This window comes from Lissotriton vulgaris, chromosome 11, assembly GCF_964263255.1.
Source record: "Lissotriton vulgaris chromosome 11, aLisVul1.2, whole genome shotgun sequence".
Lineage (NCBI taxonomy): Eukaryota > Metazoa > Chordata > Amphibia > Caudata > Salamandridae > Lissotriton > Lissotriton vulgaris.
Window position 1 is genome coordinate 304,215,599 of NC_141699.1, and position 16,066 is coordinate 304,231,664.

At 43.2% G+C, this 16,066-nt stretch overlaps 1 protein-coding gene across 1 annotated transcript in view; it reads right to left on the minus strand.

The window, feature by feature from the left end:
- The window catches only part of KSR2 (kinase suppressor of ras 2), a 1,792,292-nt gene that overhangs the window by 1,099,866 nt on the left and 676,360 nt on the right, over positions 1–16,066 (minus strand). Inside the window, exon 6 of the mRNA XM_086943271.1 lies at positions 10,268–10,449. Within this exon, the coding sequence (XP_086799397.1) occupies positions 10,268–10,449 (182 nt within the window). The remainder of the gene's footprint in view (positions 1–10,267; positions 10,450–16,066) is intronic.

Below are 16,066 nucleotides of genomic sequence, written 5' to 3' on the forward strand. Positions count from 1 at the left end.
AGAGAGACGAGGAAGACTGATGACAATACGAGCAGCAACATTCTGTTGTCGCTAGAGTTTAGCTACCTGTCCAACTGAAAGCACATGACATGGAACGTTACAGGACTTAAGCCTACACAAGATTAATGCCAGAACCTCCGACTGTCTGTAAGATGAATGGAGAAGCAGATACTTTCCAAATAAGAAGAACGGAGAAAAAAACGGTGGATGGGACCTGATTGCTTTGAGGGGAATAAGAGTAGTTTGATTAAAAATACTAAAAAGTTGTGAACTGGCTTAGCAGGAACTGTAGGGTGGAATACTTTTGTTTTACAAGAAGCGTCAGGAAAAATCAAGGGTATTTTTCCTCACATGTATGGGATCCTGAACCAGTTTTCCAAACTTAAGCCCTGCAAAACACCTGAACACGGAGTCATTAACTTACATGGCATCACTCAGGAGGCAACAGTTGTCCAGTTCAAAGAGAAGCCCAGCAGCATAATTCAGGAAACTGATTAAGAAAAACTTCCTATTGGGACCCAGCAGGCCATAGGACAAAATGCAGCACAGAGTGAAATGAGTGATGTTGCATTTACAAATAACAGACTCAGGTAAACTGCAATGAGGGTTTTTGTCCTCGCATGATGATTGTCGCCTTAGATGGTGGCCTCTTGACACTTGCCTATCGCAGCGATGGGACTTCAGACCTGGTATTTGAAGGTCTGAACTGGATGAGGCGCTCTGCCAAGACTCACTTATAAAAGAATATCCGTCTTCTGGTCAGTAATCAGGGTAAAGATTGCTATTTGTTTTAATCATCCTGGCTTGATGAGTAGGTAGCAGAGCATCCTGATGGACATATTGGGCTACTCTCGGCCACCTTCAGCATCCTGCACGGGGCCAGTCAGTCAGCGGGCGGAGGCGCTCATCTGGGCAGAGTGCATTTCTATTCTCCTCGGCTGCTCTCCGCGCTACGGACGGACGGATCCAGAGGATGCTGGCAGCTGTCTGCGGAATAATCCTGCCTGCCGCACTGACGAATGTCCCGACCGGGGTCCCAGGGCAGGCGGCGCCGCTGACATGTAAAGTGCACCTCTGCTTCCAGCAGGCCTCGAGCGCGCTGAGCAGCAGCAGGGAAGCTGGGCTCACGTCAGTTGCGTGCTCTGTAGTAGAAGGGGGGACTGTCATTGCAGTGAAGCTGCAGAGGGCGCACAGTTAAAACCCGAATGCAGATGACGGGCGCCATACACTTCACACCCTCACACCCCTTGCTCAATCACAGGGTGATACAACCGCTTCAAGCCACCAGACTCCCTGTGTATTATAGTTAAACGATCTCGTCTTTCAAGAAATGCGGTGGAAAAATGTGTATGATCACAAAGCAATTTGTAGCCACCAATCCTCTGAAACACCAAAAGTATTATATTTGCGTTACAAACATTTCTTGGCTGCTTTCTGTCCATTGTGTGCACTGAGCCACAGCAAATATACTATCTCTGTAGAAGTGGTGGCCATCAGCAAGTTAAGTTATTGTAAATGCATGGGAATCCCTTTAGTGGTAGACAAATATGACCATCTGAAATACTACTGCCCCAGTATGAATGGTACCCCCTTGTGCTACTCCATCAGTGCTGTAGCAGGACAATGTGATTCATGCAATATTGAGTCCAGGCTAAACATAAAAGGTATTGTGTCTTCGACAGTTTCTAACCCAGGAGTTAGGATGGAAGCCTAGGCGTGTGTCCCTTCCTATGGTTGCCAAACGGTTCCATTTTGCTAGGTTTTCCTTGTTTCCAGTAATATCCGATTACAAATTATTGCGGTCAAGTGTGTTTGCCCAATTGGGTCAATTGAAAGCAAATGAAGAACATGATTCAGAGAATGTACTGCTTTGTTAAACAATGACATGGAATGACCTTGTAACTATAATGGTAATACTGTGGGCAGACCCAGCACCAGTAGAGTCTTTTCAGCTTCGGTCCTATGTTGTGCCACACAATTGTTTGATTGCCGTGCTGCACATCAACTAGTGCTGATACCTGCAAGTGTTAGGGCGAGCATGTAAACTAGTGTTGATGGTAACGTGAACTGAACCCAGCCTGCCACTTGCTTACTGAAAGGGCCTACCCCATCTCCCAAGAGGATTGGGATAGATGTACCTTAAATGGGCAATGTATCTCTCTGTATGGTAGTATGCATACTTACGGTTGTAGTATCTATCCATTACTATTTCCAATAACATTGAGAAGAGTCTGTCATCTATTAATATGTTGTGCATGTGTTTCTGTACTCGATTTCAAAATATTGTTCCATACCCAAAATTTGACTGGAGACATTGGTTTGTGCTGTTTATTGAGGCACTTAAAAATGTGCAAAGGGTGGTGGGCTGTATACATCCAAGAACCTACGTACGTCATAGACCTCAATTCATCCAAAGATAGGATTAATGTCCAAGAGAAGACTCTTACTCAGTAACAAGATATGGTTAATTGCACATAGTGCACTAGAGCCACTATCTACACAGACCTCACAAAATCTTGAAATACAAAAATATACCGTAGGTCCAAAAATATGACATCACATGATACATTGAATCAGAATGCACAAATGAAGCCCAATAGTGATCATTAAGAGCATTAGGAGCATATGGCTTAATCAGGAGGCAAATCCCAATATCAAACATTAGAATTCGCTGGAGAATGCTAAAAGTGAGAATGTTAATATAAGCATAACATTGATCAAGGGCTAAATCAAGAACCCAATATCAAACATTAGAATCTGCTGAATATTTGCCCACAAATTGGTTATAAAAATACGTAGCGTGGCATGAGCAAATACCCTTATTGTTTACGTTCACACGTTTTTAACAATGCGTTTACCATTGGTATTTGCGGGAGAATGGGAAACGGTTATACGTTGCCTGAAATGGGTTAAAAATACATCATATGTGGGTTTTCTTCAAAATTTAAAAAAACGTAATGCACAAACATGTTGTGCACTGTGATATAAAAAGTGACAATACATATGAAATAAGTTAAATAACACTTTTATAATGATACGTCGGATGGCACTGTTATACCAAAGAGTTCAATTCTTTTTTGGTGGGGGTTTGGCATTGTTTTAATTTCAAATGAAAAAGGGCAGCATTAAGATTAAGAAATGATAAATTAGCAGTTTAACCTTGAATGCATCACATAAAGCAAATATAATGTGTTTTCGGTTGTTTTGGCACCACTGAAATATTTGTTTCCATCACTTTTCGGAAAAAAAGTCAGTGTTCTCCTTATTTGCATTACATGCTGCTCGAACATTTGAAAATACTACAACCTCTTAAATGCAGTCATCCTTTACTGTGCAAGCCTCAGGAAAATGTTGATGGCTGCACAAGAAAAGAAAATGCTTCTAGTTAAAACACCGGACGCATTATGTTTTGAAAATTAAAGTTGAGACGCAAGGGAGAAAGAAGATTGTCCCAGACTCCGAGTTTGATTTTGTTTCTTTTGCTCTAACATCAGTGCACACAGTGTATACTGATCTCACAACAAAACAAAGTAAAAATAGCCCTCGTGAATCTCGGTGTCTACTTTCAATTGTGATGAGTGCCACGGGGTATACCTCTGCCCTCTCAGCATGGTTCTCTGCCTGAGAGGCAGAGCTGGAAAGGGAACAAACAACGGCTTAATTCAGGGAACATGGGAAGTTAATATTGTCTTCCAGTGGCTCCTGGTGTGATCTAGTCCTGCAGGTGGTGGGCCCTGCCACACTAGCCAGATACTGTTTTTATAGTAAGAAATGTGAGAACACTGCGCGTTAGGAATTGTGTAGGTTCCTGCAGATTCCAGAACTTTTATCTCGCAGAATAGTGAGGAAATAGTGGGATTTCAGCCGAAGTTTGAAATTTGTAGGACATTCTGGATAGGAAAACATACTGAAATTCACACAAGTCACACCATCACCCACCTTAATGTCCAGATTTCAGAAATGTCTGGGTTTGGTAGTTTTTTTGGGTGATGGACAAGCCCAGGTACAAATATTGCAGCTACCCCTATTCCCAAAAAAGGGAATTTTCTTACAGGAAATGTTGATGCCTCCATGTTGCATTTTGGAGCCTTTTGTGTTACTCTTGGTAGGCCCAGCCACACACGAGGTAGTGTTTTATCAGGAGAAGTATGGATATGCTGGATTTTAGGAATTTAGTCGATCCACACAGATTCCAGAAGTTGCTCTCTCAGAAATGTAAGGAACATGTGTGATTCCAGATAAAGTTTTAAAATTTGTAGGACATTGTGGGTAAGAAAACGTAATGTGATCCCTGCAAGACACACCATACTTGACCACTTGGTGCGTCTAGTTTAAAAAAATGTCTAGGTTTGGTAGGTTTCCTTAGTTTGAGGCAGAGCCCGAGTCCATATACCTTAAATACTCCCATTGCAAAATAGTTAGGTTAGTTGGATAATGACCTCACGCAGGAAGAAATAGCACAAGCCATACAAACTCTCCAATCTGGGAAAGCGATGTGCCCAAACGGCCCCCCGATAGAGCTCTACAAGTTGAGGCCTCATAGAATAGCCCCTTATCTTCAGAAAATGTATGAGGAAAGTCTTGAGAAGGGACACCTTCCGCAAGACCAGAGGCTAGCTACTCTGGTAGTAATATATAAAGATGGAAAACTCAAAACTCAATGCTCATCCTACCGACCAATATCACTGTTGAATGCAGAGGTAAAAATATTGGCCAAACTGCTGGCCACCTGGCTGGTCCGGGTTATTTCAGGATTAGTCCACCCTGACCAATCGGGCTTCATGCCGTCAAGATATACATTGCTAAACCTGCGGCGATTGCACAGGGTCATGGGACGGGTGGATACCCTAAGGGAAGATGCAGTAGTAGTGTCCTTGGATGCTACCATGGTGTTTGATACCATGGAGTGGCCATATCTCTTTGCGGTCTTAGAAAAACATGAGTTCGGTACAAAATGTATCAGCTGTATAAGACTCTTCTATACTGACCCCTTCGCACAAATAGTTGTCTATAATACAAAGTCAGCCATCTTCACTCTTCACAGAGGGACGTGGCAGGGTTGCCCTTGTCCCCGCTTTTATTTGCATTAACATTAGAGCCCCTAGCCTACTGTGTCCGTAAAGACCCTATAATTCGGTGATTACGTTGGGCAGAGGAGTGGGAAGACCGTATTTCACTCTATGCAGATGATATTTTGTTGTACTTGGCCTCTACAGAGAAATCTTTGCACAGGGTACTCAACATATGTACTAATTTTGGTACTTACTCTGGCTTCAATATTAACTGGCCAAAATTGCTTATATTTGTATTGAACGGAAATCCGCCTGCTCTGCCCAAGGACTGTAAGGTGGCGATAGCCACAATGGATTCAAGTATCTTGGGCTGTTCATCACGAAAGATCCCAAATTGTATAATAGGTCCAATTTGCTGCTCCCGCTATCGCGGCTAAGACAGGATGTGGAGCATTAGAAGACTCTTCCGCTATCGCTACTAGGCAGAGCAACACTCTTAAAGATTATGTCATTGCCTAGCTTCTTGTATGTCCTTCACAATTCACCTGACCCACTTCCCACATCCTACTTTGCGGCGGTGGAAAGTGCACAGAGAACGTTACTCTGGGGAAGTAGTCCACCTCAAATATTATTCTCAAAATTAGGAAAAGGCTGGTATGATGGGGGAGCTAATGACCCAACATTAAAAAGTACTACTGAGCGGCGCATTTAGCTGCTCAACCATTGCATATACCGACCTCTGAATGATCCAGGATATGCTATGGATCGGTGGCTCTTGCCTGGAGGTAATCACACCCATGCACTCTATTCAAGGCCCACGAAAATACATCTGTCAGCAGGTCCCACAAAGGATTTGATTCAGGTGTGGCATACGGTGCATAAAAGTATGGGTTGGGTGAAGAAAATAACACTGGCCACCCCAATGTGGGATGCGGAACAACTGGGCTCCCTCTGGTGGAGGAGGGGTTTCAATAAATGGGATACCATTGGGATAACTAAGGTGAGCAACCTTTGGAAAAGGGGGGAGGTGGTGCCCTTCATGACACTACAGCAAGAATATGAATTGGCAGATACTGAAGGATTCTGGTATCTACTAGTACGACATGCCTTGCAGACAGTGGTCCAGAGGGGAGAAACCCCTTCTGAGGCCTCACCTCTCAAGGATAGCCTTCTTGATGGGTATATGCCCAAAAAGTAATTTTCCTGACTTACTCAAAACTGATCAGCAGCTCACCAGATCCTCTTCCGCAGCTCTGTGAAAAATGGGAGGGTGGCTTGTCGGGGCTGGAGGTGGAGGACTGGCTGGAAGCACTGGCATTACCAAAGGAGGTAGCAATTTCATCTAAACTAAAAGTGCAGTTGAAAATATTGCATAGCATATACATCACTGGGCCAGCGTTGGTAAGGTAGTGAGGTACTGGGGGAGACACTGGTACCCTAGGCCAAAAGATGTCTGCTAAACATATGGGAACCAATGGATTTGGGTAGTAATTTGGGTGTCGCTGGGTCAGATGGTCGCCACGCGAAACATATCGAGGAAATGGGTGAACAAGATTTTCCAACAGTGATGGACTGGAAAAAAGACATGGACTGGTGCAAGTTTAGGGAGAAAACAGTATATGTACCCAGGGGGTGTCTTAGGAAGTGGATACAAATGTGGGGCAAATTGACCAAATACAGGGGGTATATAGGTGTGCGCCCAGCTTACCATCGCAATTGTCCCTGGATGAACCAGAACTTAATCCATTAGTTCCACGTCTGTGTTCCAGTCCCCATTACAGAGACATAAAAAGAATAGCCAAATTGGGCTTTCTGTTGAGATTGATATTTCTGACCACACACTGTCCCCAAAAATAGGGCCTGTTAGACCTGGCATCATTGGCGTGGGTTTCCCCTGTATGTTTGTCTTTGCCTCCTGTGTTTCTTTTGCTGTGTGTTGGACTTTGTTTCAGTCCCCATTACAGAGACATAAAAAGAATAGCCACATTGGGCTTTCTGTTGATATTGATATTTCTGACCACACACTGTCCCCAAAAATAGGGCCTGTTAGACCTGGCATAATTGGTGTGGGTTTCCCCTGCATGTTTGTCTTTGCCTCCTGTGTTTCTTTTGCTGTGTGTTGGACTTTGTTTTGCTGGTCTAGAGATGCTTTCGGCACTTTGTCACTGCTGTTCAGTGCCAAAGTGTGAGTGCTCTCTTTGTAAATTGTTGTTATGGATTGGTGTTTCTATATTTGGCGTATTTGATTTACTAGTCAGTCCCTATACAGTGCACTGTGTGCACCCAGGGCCTGTAAATCAAATGCTGCTAGAGGCCCTGCAGCACTGGTTGTGCCAGCCACATAAGTAGCCTGTAAATGTAACGCAGGCCTGCCATTGCAGTACATGTGTGCAGTCTAATACTGTCATGTCGACTTGGCAAGTGCACCCACTTGCCAGGCCCTAATCTTCCTTTTGCCTACATGTTAGGCATCCCTAAAGTAGGCTCAAGGTAGCCCTGTGGGCAGGGTGCAGTGTATGTGAAAGGTAGGACATGCCCTGGTGTGTGTGGCATGTCCCTATAGTGAAATACTGTCAATTTCATTTTTAACTATTGCAAGGACATCTGTTCCCATAGGAAAGAATGGGGAGTTTGCTTAAAACATCTTATAAGCCTAACTACCCCTGGGAACGAGGTAGGAAAATAAAGTTTAGTATGCCTGAACTCAAAATGTTAAAATGCATCTTTTAGTGAGGGTGATTTTTACATTCTGTGTTTGAAATACCACTTTTAGAAAATAGGTATTTTCTTACTTAGCCACCCAATGTGCCTCTGCTAGGATGTGTTATTACTGCCTGGCTTTGCAGTGACAGGAGCTGGGGATGTGCAGTTGCTCCAGACAGTCTGGGCTGAATAGGCCTGGTCTGAATTTGGTATGGTGGGAAGAGTAGCACCTCCACCTGAATAGGGCTGTGCCTGTTTTCAATGATGGCTCTGTCCCCCTGTGGTGTGTCTGCAGCCAGGGCTCACACTGACATGGGAGGTTGTTGCACACTTGTAAAGAGCCCTCAGAACTGGTTTGGACTGGGCTCAGAGCCCTGGGCCAGGAGAGAACAAAGAGATTTACTGCATAAAAAGAGGGGCCCAGACTCCAGACCTTTAGATCACTTCTGGGAAATCAAGAGGTACGTTTGCCAAGGAGAAGAGCTGGAGAAGCTGAGGAGGAATGCTGCCAAGTCTGTCACATCATTGAGGGACATAGTAAGAAACGCATCACCTCCCCATGCAGTAAGAAACCAACGCATCACCTCCTCCCCTATGCAGCAGTAAGGAACTGACTCATCACCTCCCCCGGAGCTAGGAATCGAAACGCATCACCTTCCCTGAGTGTAAGGAACCAACGCATTACCTTCCCTGTGGCCCTTTTTTGTGTGTGTGTGTGACGCATCCAAGGTACTTTGGCCCCCATTAGGATGGCAGGCGGACTTTGCCCGCCGCCATCCCCGTGCAAAATGGGACTGCCCGCCATTGGAGCGGCGGTTCCGCCTTGGCAATTAGGATGCGCCCGCCACACTGGCGGGCACATCCTGTATTTTTACCATTGCGGCGGTCGGTGCTGAAAGCGACGCCCGCCGCAATGATAAAAATGCACGTTGTGCATTTCAAAGCACAACATGACAGGCACCGCGCGGTGCCTGCCATGTTGCACTTTGAAATGCGGGGGGGAGACCATAGGTACCCCCCCATGTGCACCCCCCACCCCACGGAGTCCCAGGGGGCCCGCAACAGGCCCCTGCAGGGAGTCTCCGCATGCCTTTCATCCGCCACGGAAAGGCAGGTCTGAAAGCCCATCATAATATGGCTGGCGGTGTCTAATAGACACTGCCACCATATTAAACATTCTGTCCGCCGCGGTCCCCCCCCGCCATCCTAATATGGCGGGGGGAATTTAGGTGCGGATGGCGGGCGGATTGCCCCCGCCAGGCTGGCGGTGGCCACCGCCGCCTGGTGGGGGCAATCCGCCCACCATCCTAATGAGCCCCTTTGTGTGAAAAGTGTCACATCTGCAATTTGCTTTGAACTGCACTATGTCTACCATTTTAGAATCATATTTTTAGTACTGTATTGTGTTTTTTTGTCGATTTGGTCTTGTTTGATTTAGATAAAGATTTCTTATTTTTCTAAACTAGTGTGTGTCGTTTGTAGTGTTTTCACTGTGTTACTGTATGTGCTCACAAATTCTTTACACACTGCCTCTGAGATAAGCCTGTCTGCTTGAGCCAAGATACCAAGGGAGTGAGCTGGGATTATTTTAGAAGTGTATCCCCTTACCCTGACTAGAAGCAAGGGTCCCTATTTGGACAAAGGTTTTTACCTTTTCAAACTAGGGACCCCCATTTCTAACACGACCCACTCGTAATCAGGGCCTACTACTTGAACCTTCACTAGCAACAGTAGATGGGGCATTTTAAAACAATGAAGGGATACAATGTTAGACTCATTTGACTCATCTAGTGAAGCATGTAATTGCTTAGTAACTACTCGTATGGAAAGTGTACTCATTTTTGTAGTAGTTGGAATAATTTTAAGTGAACATGTGTGTATTGTTTTGAAAAAAGTGGTTGCTTTGAAGTTGAATTATTTATTTACATTTGTGTGTATCCTGTCTTACTTAAATTGAAACTACATTTTGTATAGGCTTATATGCTGTTTTTATAGAATGTTTTACAGTACACTTTTATGGCTTTTATCAGTCGAATAAAGTTGATTTTGACTTTAAACTGCATGCTGATAACAAACTGAAAAAATAGCAAGCATGTTCATTTCAATCAAGAGACTGTATTTACACAATGAGTTAATGCATCTCAAACAAAATTTCCAACCCAGATCAATGTCTTCTAGATCCAAACTCTTGTATGATTTCCCTGCGTAACTCTGATTGGTATAAAGCTTTTTTTTTTAAACAAGTCTTGTTATATTGGTGGGTTAATAACTGTCGCAAAATTCATTTTCAAAGAGTGGATAGATAGTCTACAGATGGCTTTTGATAAAAGTAGATTTCACAGTTCTAAATTATGAGATATGGCCTTGCACAAGTTCTTGCTGCTGGTCTCTTAAAAGTGAAAGTTCGGCCACATGCAATTCAACCAAATCAAAAACAAGGTTTTCGGGTACAGGCATTGCTCAGAGATTTCATTGCAGTCCGCCACAAAGGCAAACACCACGAGGCCCCACTCGCTTACCAAGTGTGAATCTGTTAGGAAACTTGGACTTACTTGCAGAGAAGTTGACTTCAGTGTGTACAGGAGGCGTGGAAGGAAGGAAAGGCGGGTACCCCACAAAGAAGGAACGCAAGGAACGCTCGGACAGGAGAGGAGAGCGCTGTGAAGGGATGTTCTCACAACTCCCGACGCTATTGTGTATCTTTAGATTCAGGGGTTTGTTCTTTTTCTTTGTTCTGAGAGGACGAGAGAGAGAAAATAGTCGATAATTAACGGGGTTAGTATTGTTAAATCATGAATAAGGCTAAAAGAGTAAAGACAGCAGAAAATGAAAAACAAATAACTGGAATATCTGTAAAACTACACTACAATACATACAGTGACTGCGGAGTAACCAAGATACAAGTGAGCAGAGAAAAATATTACTTGAAATTCTAATGAATTGGAGAAACTGGTCACGTATTTTGGGAGAGTCACAATAACGGATTGTGAAACATTAACCTGAAACCACTAAACCTTAATTCTGCAAAAACAGGCATATAAAGTGCACACTTACAAGCTCAGAAGCACACATGGGCATGAACTTGAAAGGCACAGGTATGTAGTCATGTGCATCAAAAACAAACAACTGTGCTAAATTCACCAAATGGTGTTCTTACTTCAATGAAATTATGTAACTGAAATCCTCCGTTTGTATTTGCTTTTACAAATATGGACGGTCTTAAGCCAACAATACTTAGGAAAAGGGGTTAAAAATAGGCCATTTGAGAATCATATCCAGGGGAGCCGAAATTATGCGACAGGACAGAGCCAAATTATGCGGCAGGTTTAAGTAAATTATGCAGAAGGAAAGACCAAATTATGAGCACATTTAGTAATAGTATTACCTCATTTTTTAGTAATTTTTAAACATGGTAGCACTGTTTGGGCATTGGTTGCACCTCATTAGTACCAGTTTAACACACAAATATAGCAATAAACAATAGAAAGGTGACCAGTCCATTGTTGCAAAGGGACTTCCAGTGTGTGTTAGTAACTTTTGAATTGTTTAAGCTAAAAACAATTTTTTGTTGGTTTTGTTGTTGTTAAAATCAGTGGGTTATGCAGCAGATGATAGATTATGTGTCAAATGCGGCAAATCTATAAATATGCGAAAATCACAGACAGCACAATCACATACATCGAGAGGCCCAAATTGTATTTCATGATTTTTAACTCATCAGTACATCTTGAAAAGGCAGCAACATGCTTTGAAAATCAATGTGACTGCACTAGCTAAAGAGCTAGGTACCTAGATCTGCAAGACTATGTTCTTCCTACCCGATATAATAAGAAACTGTTGGGGTGGTATTACATGTGCATTATATGTAATTGGGCGCACAGTCCCTGTTCGCATCCCAAGCTTCTCATTACAAGTGGGCCACCATGCTGATCATACCAATGCGCTCTTCCTACAATACAGCCCAGATCTTATTCTGCCTCATCAACTTGGTCATGTGAATGATCCACATCAAAAATAATATTTAGTAAAAGGTGGCTTCAAAAGTGTAAAAGGAACAATCTGTGTCGTTTAGAAACTTCTCCGCAAACATTTCGATCATGTTATAGGATGTCTCCCACCATTGCACTAAATGCCTAGATAAATCCACAGTGGCTAGGCTAGGCTCTCTATTCCATTTTATGTATAAAGCAATGAACCATCTTAGTGCTAAAGAAGCATAATGCAGGCCCCTGTAGAAATATTTCAAAAGATGCTCATTCTACCTAATAAAATAATCTTTTTATTCCCAGTTGTAGTACTTTTAGGGCCATCTCTCCAAGGAGGATAGGCCTGAGCCAAATGCTGGCCCATGATCATCTCCACTGCAGAACCACAGACTTCAGGTCCTTCAAGGGCATCTATGGCTCTTGCAACAATGACAGTTCTAGAGGACAAGTGCTATAAACGAACACGCTATGCAAGCCATAACTTCAAGGGGTATAGGTACTAAATAATTTAGCATTTACCCATAACCACAAACAGTGACACCTCTGTTGTGGCACAAAAATATGTCACAGTATTTTGAAACAGTATGTAACGAGGCATTTTAAGATTTTCATATTAACCCCTTCCATGCGTTGGACAGTCCCCGTCCGTCCGACGTCACGGTGGGCGTGTGCGTCGGATGGCCGGGGACCTTCCAAACTGCACACACATCGTTTTTTTCAGCACCACAGCAGAATGTCCGCCATGGCGAAGGAGTTAACACACTTTTTTTTATAGATCATCAAATGCAGAAAGAGCTAGATATAAAGACATGGATAGATAGAGACATAGATGACAGAAAGAAAGACAGAGATATAGAATAAGAGAGAGAAAGAGAAAGAGAGAGAAAGAGAGAGAGATCAGTAAACAACAGAAGGCACATCATATATCCCACTACTGTAACATTACAGAACTGAGAAAAAAAAATCACAAATAATCAAAAGACAATTAATTTCTTTATCCCAACTCTGTAATAAAATTGTTACGTTGTGTTATGCTTTATCATGTTCTATGGTAGATTTTATATAAAACGTACATGCATGTGGACATGTCTTAGCAGTGGGAATAAGCGGCAAAGATTGCATAAGTAGCCAATTGTAGGTTGTCTCCTATTTCCAACCTTTTCTGTCATTTTATCTAGTGGCAGGACCACAAAATGATCCTTAAAGATATTTCTACAGATGTATCATGTATGTTACCAATAGAAAAAGGGCAGATGTGAGCCTGTTGATAATGTGAAACAGTTTGCGTACAAGAAGCAACAGAATAACCATCCCAGCATCCTCACTTTCTCCCAACTCTCTTATGCTGTGGGTGGATTCCATAGCAACATTCTGCAAGGAAGAGAGAGACTGCATTGGGTGATACATAGATGATTTAAGACCCCTTAAGAAAGACAACACGAGCATGATGCTTGCAATGCATTCTGTGTGAAATTAATCTGCTGAAATACGGAACAAATATTATTTTTGGGTGATTCGAGATGCAATGAACTCAAATTTAGAGGAGATTCAGTATTCGAGATCGCGGATGTTGATTCACCAAAGTGGTCAGGAGTATTTGAAGTGACATTACACACCCTTGACCTCAAAGCCATCACAGGAGGTGACACCTCATGGACCATGACTCTGGATCCCAGGAAATGATGTCACATGCCACTGATCCTGATATCAAAACTGGCATCACAGCAGACAAGTCTATACCTCAGAAGAAAGTGTATTAGCAAATCACAAGAAAAGTCACAAAAATTGTGATTTTTCTTCTTTTCATGTCTACTTTTATTAATTCCTATTGATGATATATTGAACATGAACTATGTTTGTGGCTTCAATTACTCCTCATCATTGTTAATGAGTTTTGTTATCACCTGTAATGTACTTTCGCATGTGTGTATCACAGAGGTGAAGGTCTCATCCCAACACAAAATTGTTCATGTATTCACAATAACAAAACATGGGATAAAGTATATAGCTGAGTAAAGTGTCATAAACTGGAGTACCGTGTTGGACAGTCGGGTGTAGTGAGGAGTTGTACAGTATTGGAAAGTGATGTAGACTACAGTAAATTAGACGGGCATATAGTCTAATTGATTTTTGTAGAGTGGATTGGTGTACAGTACAATACAAGTGTTGTAGAATGGGATACGGTGGGTTGTCATACGATGTTATAGAGTACCATGGCACTCGGTGGCGTGGTGTGGTGTAGAGTGGAGTAGTTGAGCAGAGTGCAGTACTGTGTCAGAGTAGAGTGGAGTAAAGTGGGGTGCAGTGGCATAAAAAGAATTGTGTACACTGTTGTATAGTGGGCTTTGAATATATATGCTAAAGTAGAGTAGGGTGTTGTGCAGTGGCATACAGTATAGACCAGTGGAGTGAAAGGGTATAGTCAAGAGTAAAGTGTTGGAAAGTGGCATATAGTGTAGGAGAGTAGAGTTGCATAAAGTACAGTAGTATGTGAAACAGTGAAGCTGCATAGAGTGGATTATTGTGTAGTAAAACAGAATGAGGTAAAGGATCATACAGTGGAGTATAGTGGAGTGGTATACCATAGTGTGGAGTAAAGAACACTAGAGTGTATTGGTGTGAGAAACTGGTTTCTTGTTGCAGTACCCCCCCCCCCCACACACACACATTTTGTGCCTAGTATTTGATGCAACTTTGACTGAGGTTTACTGGGTCACTGCTAACCAGGTTCCCAGTACCAGTTTCATTTTCAAAAATGGTACCACATTTGGCACAACTTGAGTAACCCCTATGAGTCCCTAGTTAAAGGTACCCCTGGCACCAAGGACATTGGTACTGGAGAGGGTCCACTAGGGCTGCATCACAAATTGTGCCACCCTACAGACCCCTCACCAAGACCAGGTAAACAGCCACTGCAGGCTGCATGACTTGGTGAAGAGAACATCCCTGTGTGCCATGCCCCTAGACACTGCATAAGGTATAGGTAAGTCATCCCCTACTGCAGGTCTCTCAGTCTCATCCCTAAGGCAGGGTGCACTATATCCTATGCATGGACATATCTGTATGAGCAGATATGGCCCTACAATATCTAAGTCCATTCGTGGATATAGTGAGTACACAGGGAAGCAATAGAGAGCACATGGGCTAGACACCCATCATTAGAAGTTCCACAGCATCATGCTGACTTCACTATACCCAGGGATGTTTGGTACAAATATATCTTGTCTTAATAAATCCACACTGTGCCAGTGTTGGATTTATTGAAAAACTGCACACAAGGGACACCTCAGAGGGTCCTCTGAAAACCTATCAAACACTGGTGTGGTCTCTGACTAGTCTTAGCCATCCTGCCATCCTGCCACAACCAGACTTTTTTCTCAGCTCATGAGGTGAGAGCCTGTTATCTCAGAGGCCAGGAACAAAGCCTGCTCTGGGTGGAGGTGCTTCACACCTCTGCTAGGCATCCAACAGGGTCAGGCGGCTAGAATGTTATAAATTGGAGGGGCATTTCATACAGCAAAGTGGAGTGCGTTGTCGTACAGTGTTGGAAACTGTCATAGAGTGGAGAAGCTTTTTGTACAATAGAAAATAAGTAGATTTATATAGCGTGACTTATCACCCATGAGGGTATCTAAGTGCTCTCCAAGGGGCAGGCATAGATTAAGTGATTGCTTAGAATCACAGGATATTACACCGATGCCCAGGCCCAAACCCAGATCCCCAACGCCTGAGGCAGCAGCTCTGGTCGCTGCACCACATCCTCTCCCGATAAGAGTGTATGGGCATAGAGTTGAGTGCACATTCGGACAGTGGAGCGTACAGGGATAGAGTGGAGTTGAGTCTAGCAGAATGGTATACAGTGTAGTAGAGTTTTGCAGAGTTTAGATAGAAAGAGCTAGGGAGAATACACAGGAGTGGCATACAGTGGAGTAGCATACAGTGGAGTGCCATGAAGTGGAATAGTATACAGTGGACAGTGTAGACTTAAGTAGCATGCAGTGGAGTGGAGCAGAGTGTAATAGCATTTAGTAGAGTAGCGTACAGTGCATTGGTGTGCAGTGACATACAGTGAAGTGGTGTAGAATGGAGTGGCGTAAATGGAATGGGGTAAAGTGTAATAGCATACAGTGGAGTGGCATCCAATGGAATAGTGTAGAAAGGATACAGTGTTGGGTATGGACATTGGCAATAGACTGTGTACATGATTTTTCCCTGTAAAGGCCTCTTCAACCTGGAGGAGAATTTTTTCTATTCAACAACTATGCCCTTATTGCACAATTTCTCATAGCAATACTCTCATGTGCATACATGATACAAAAGCGCAGTGCCATAACCAATGTCATACTATTCTCGTACTTATATACA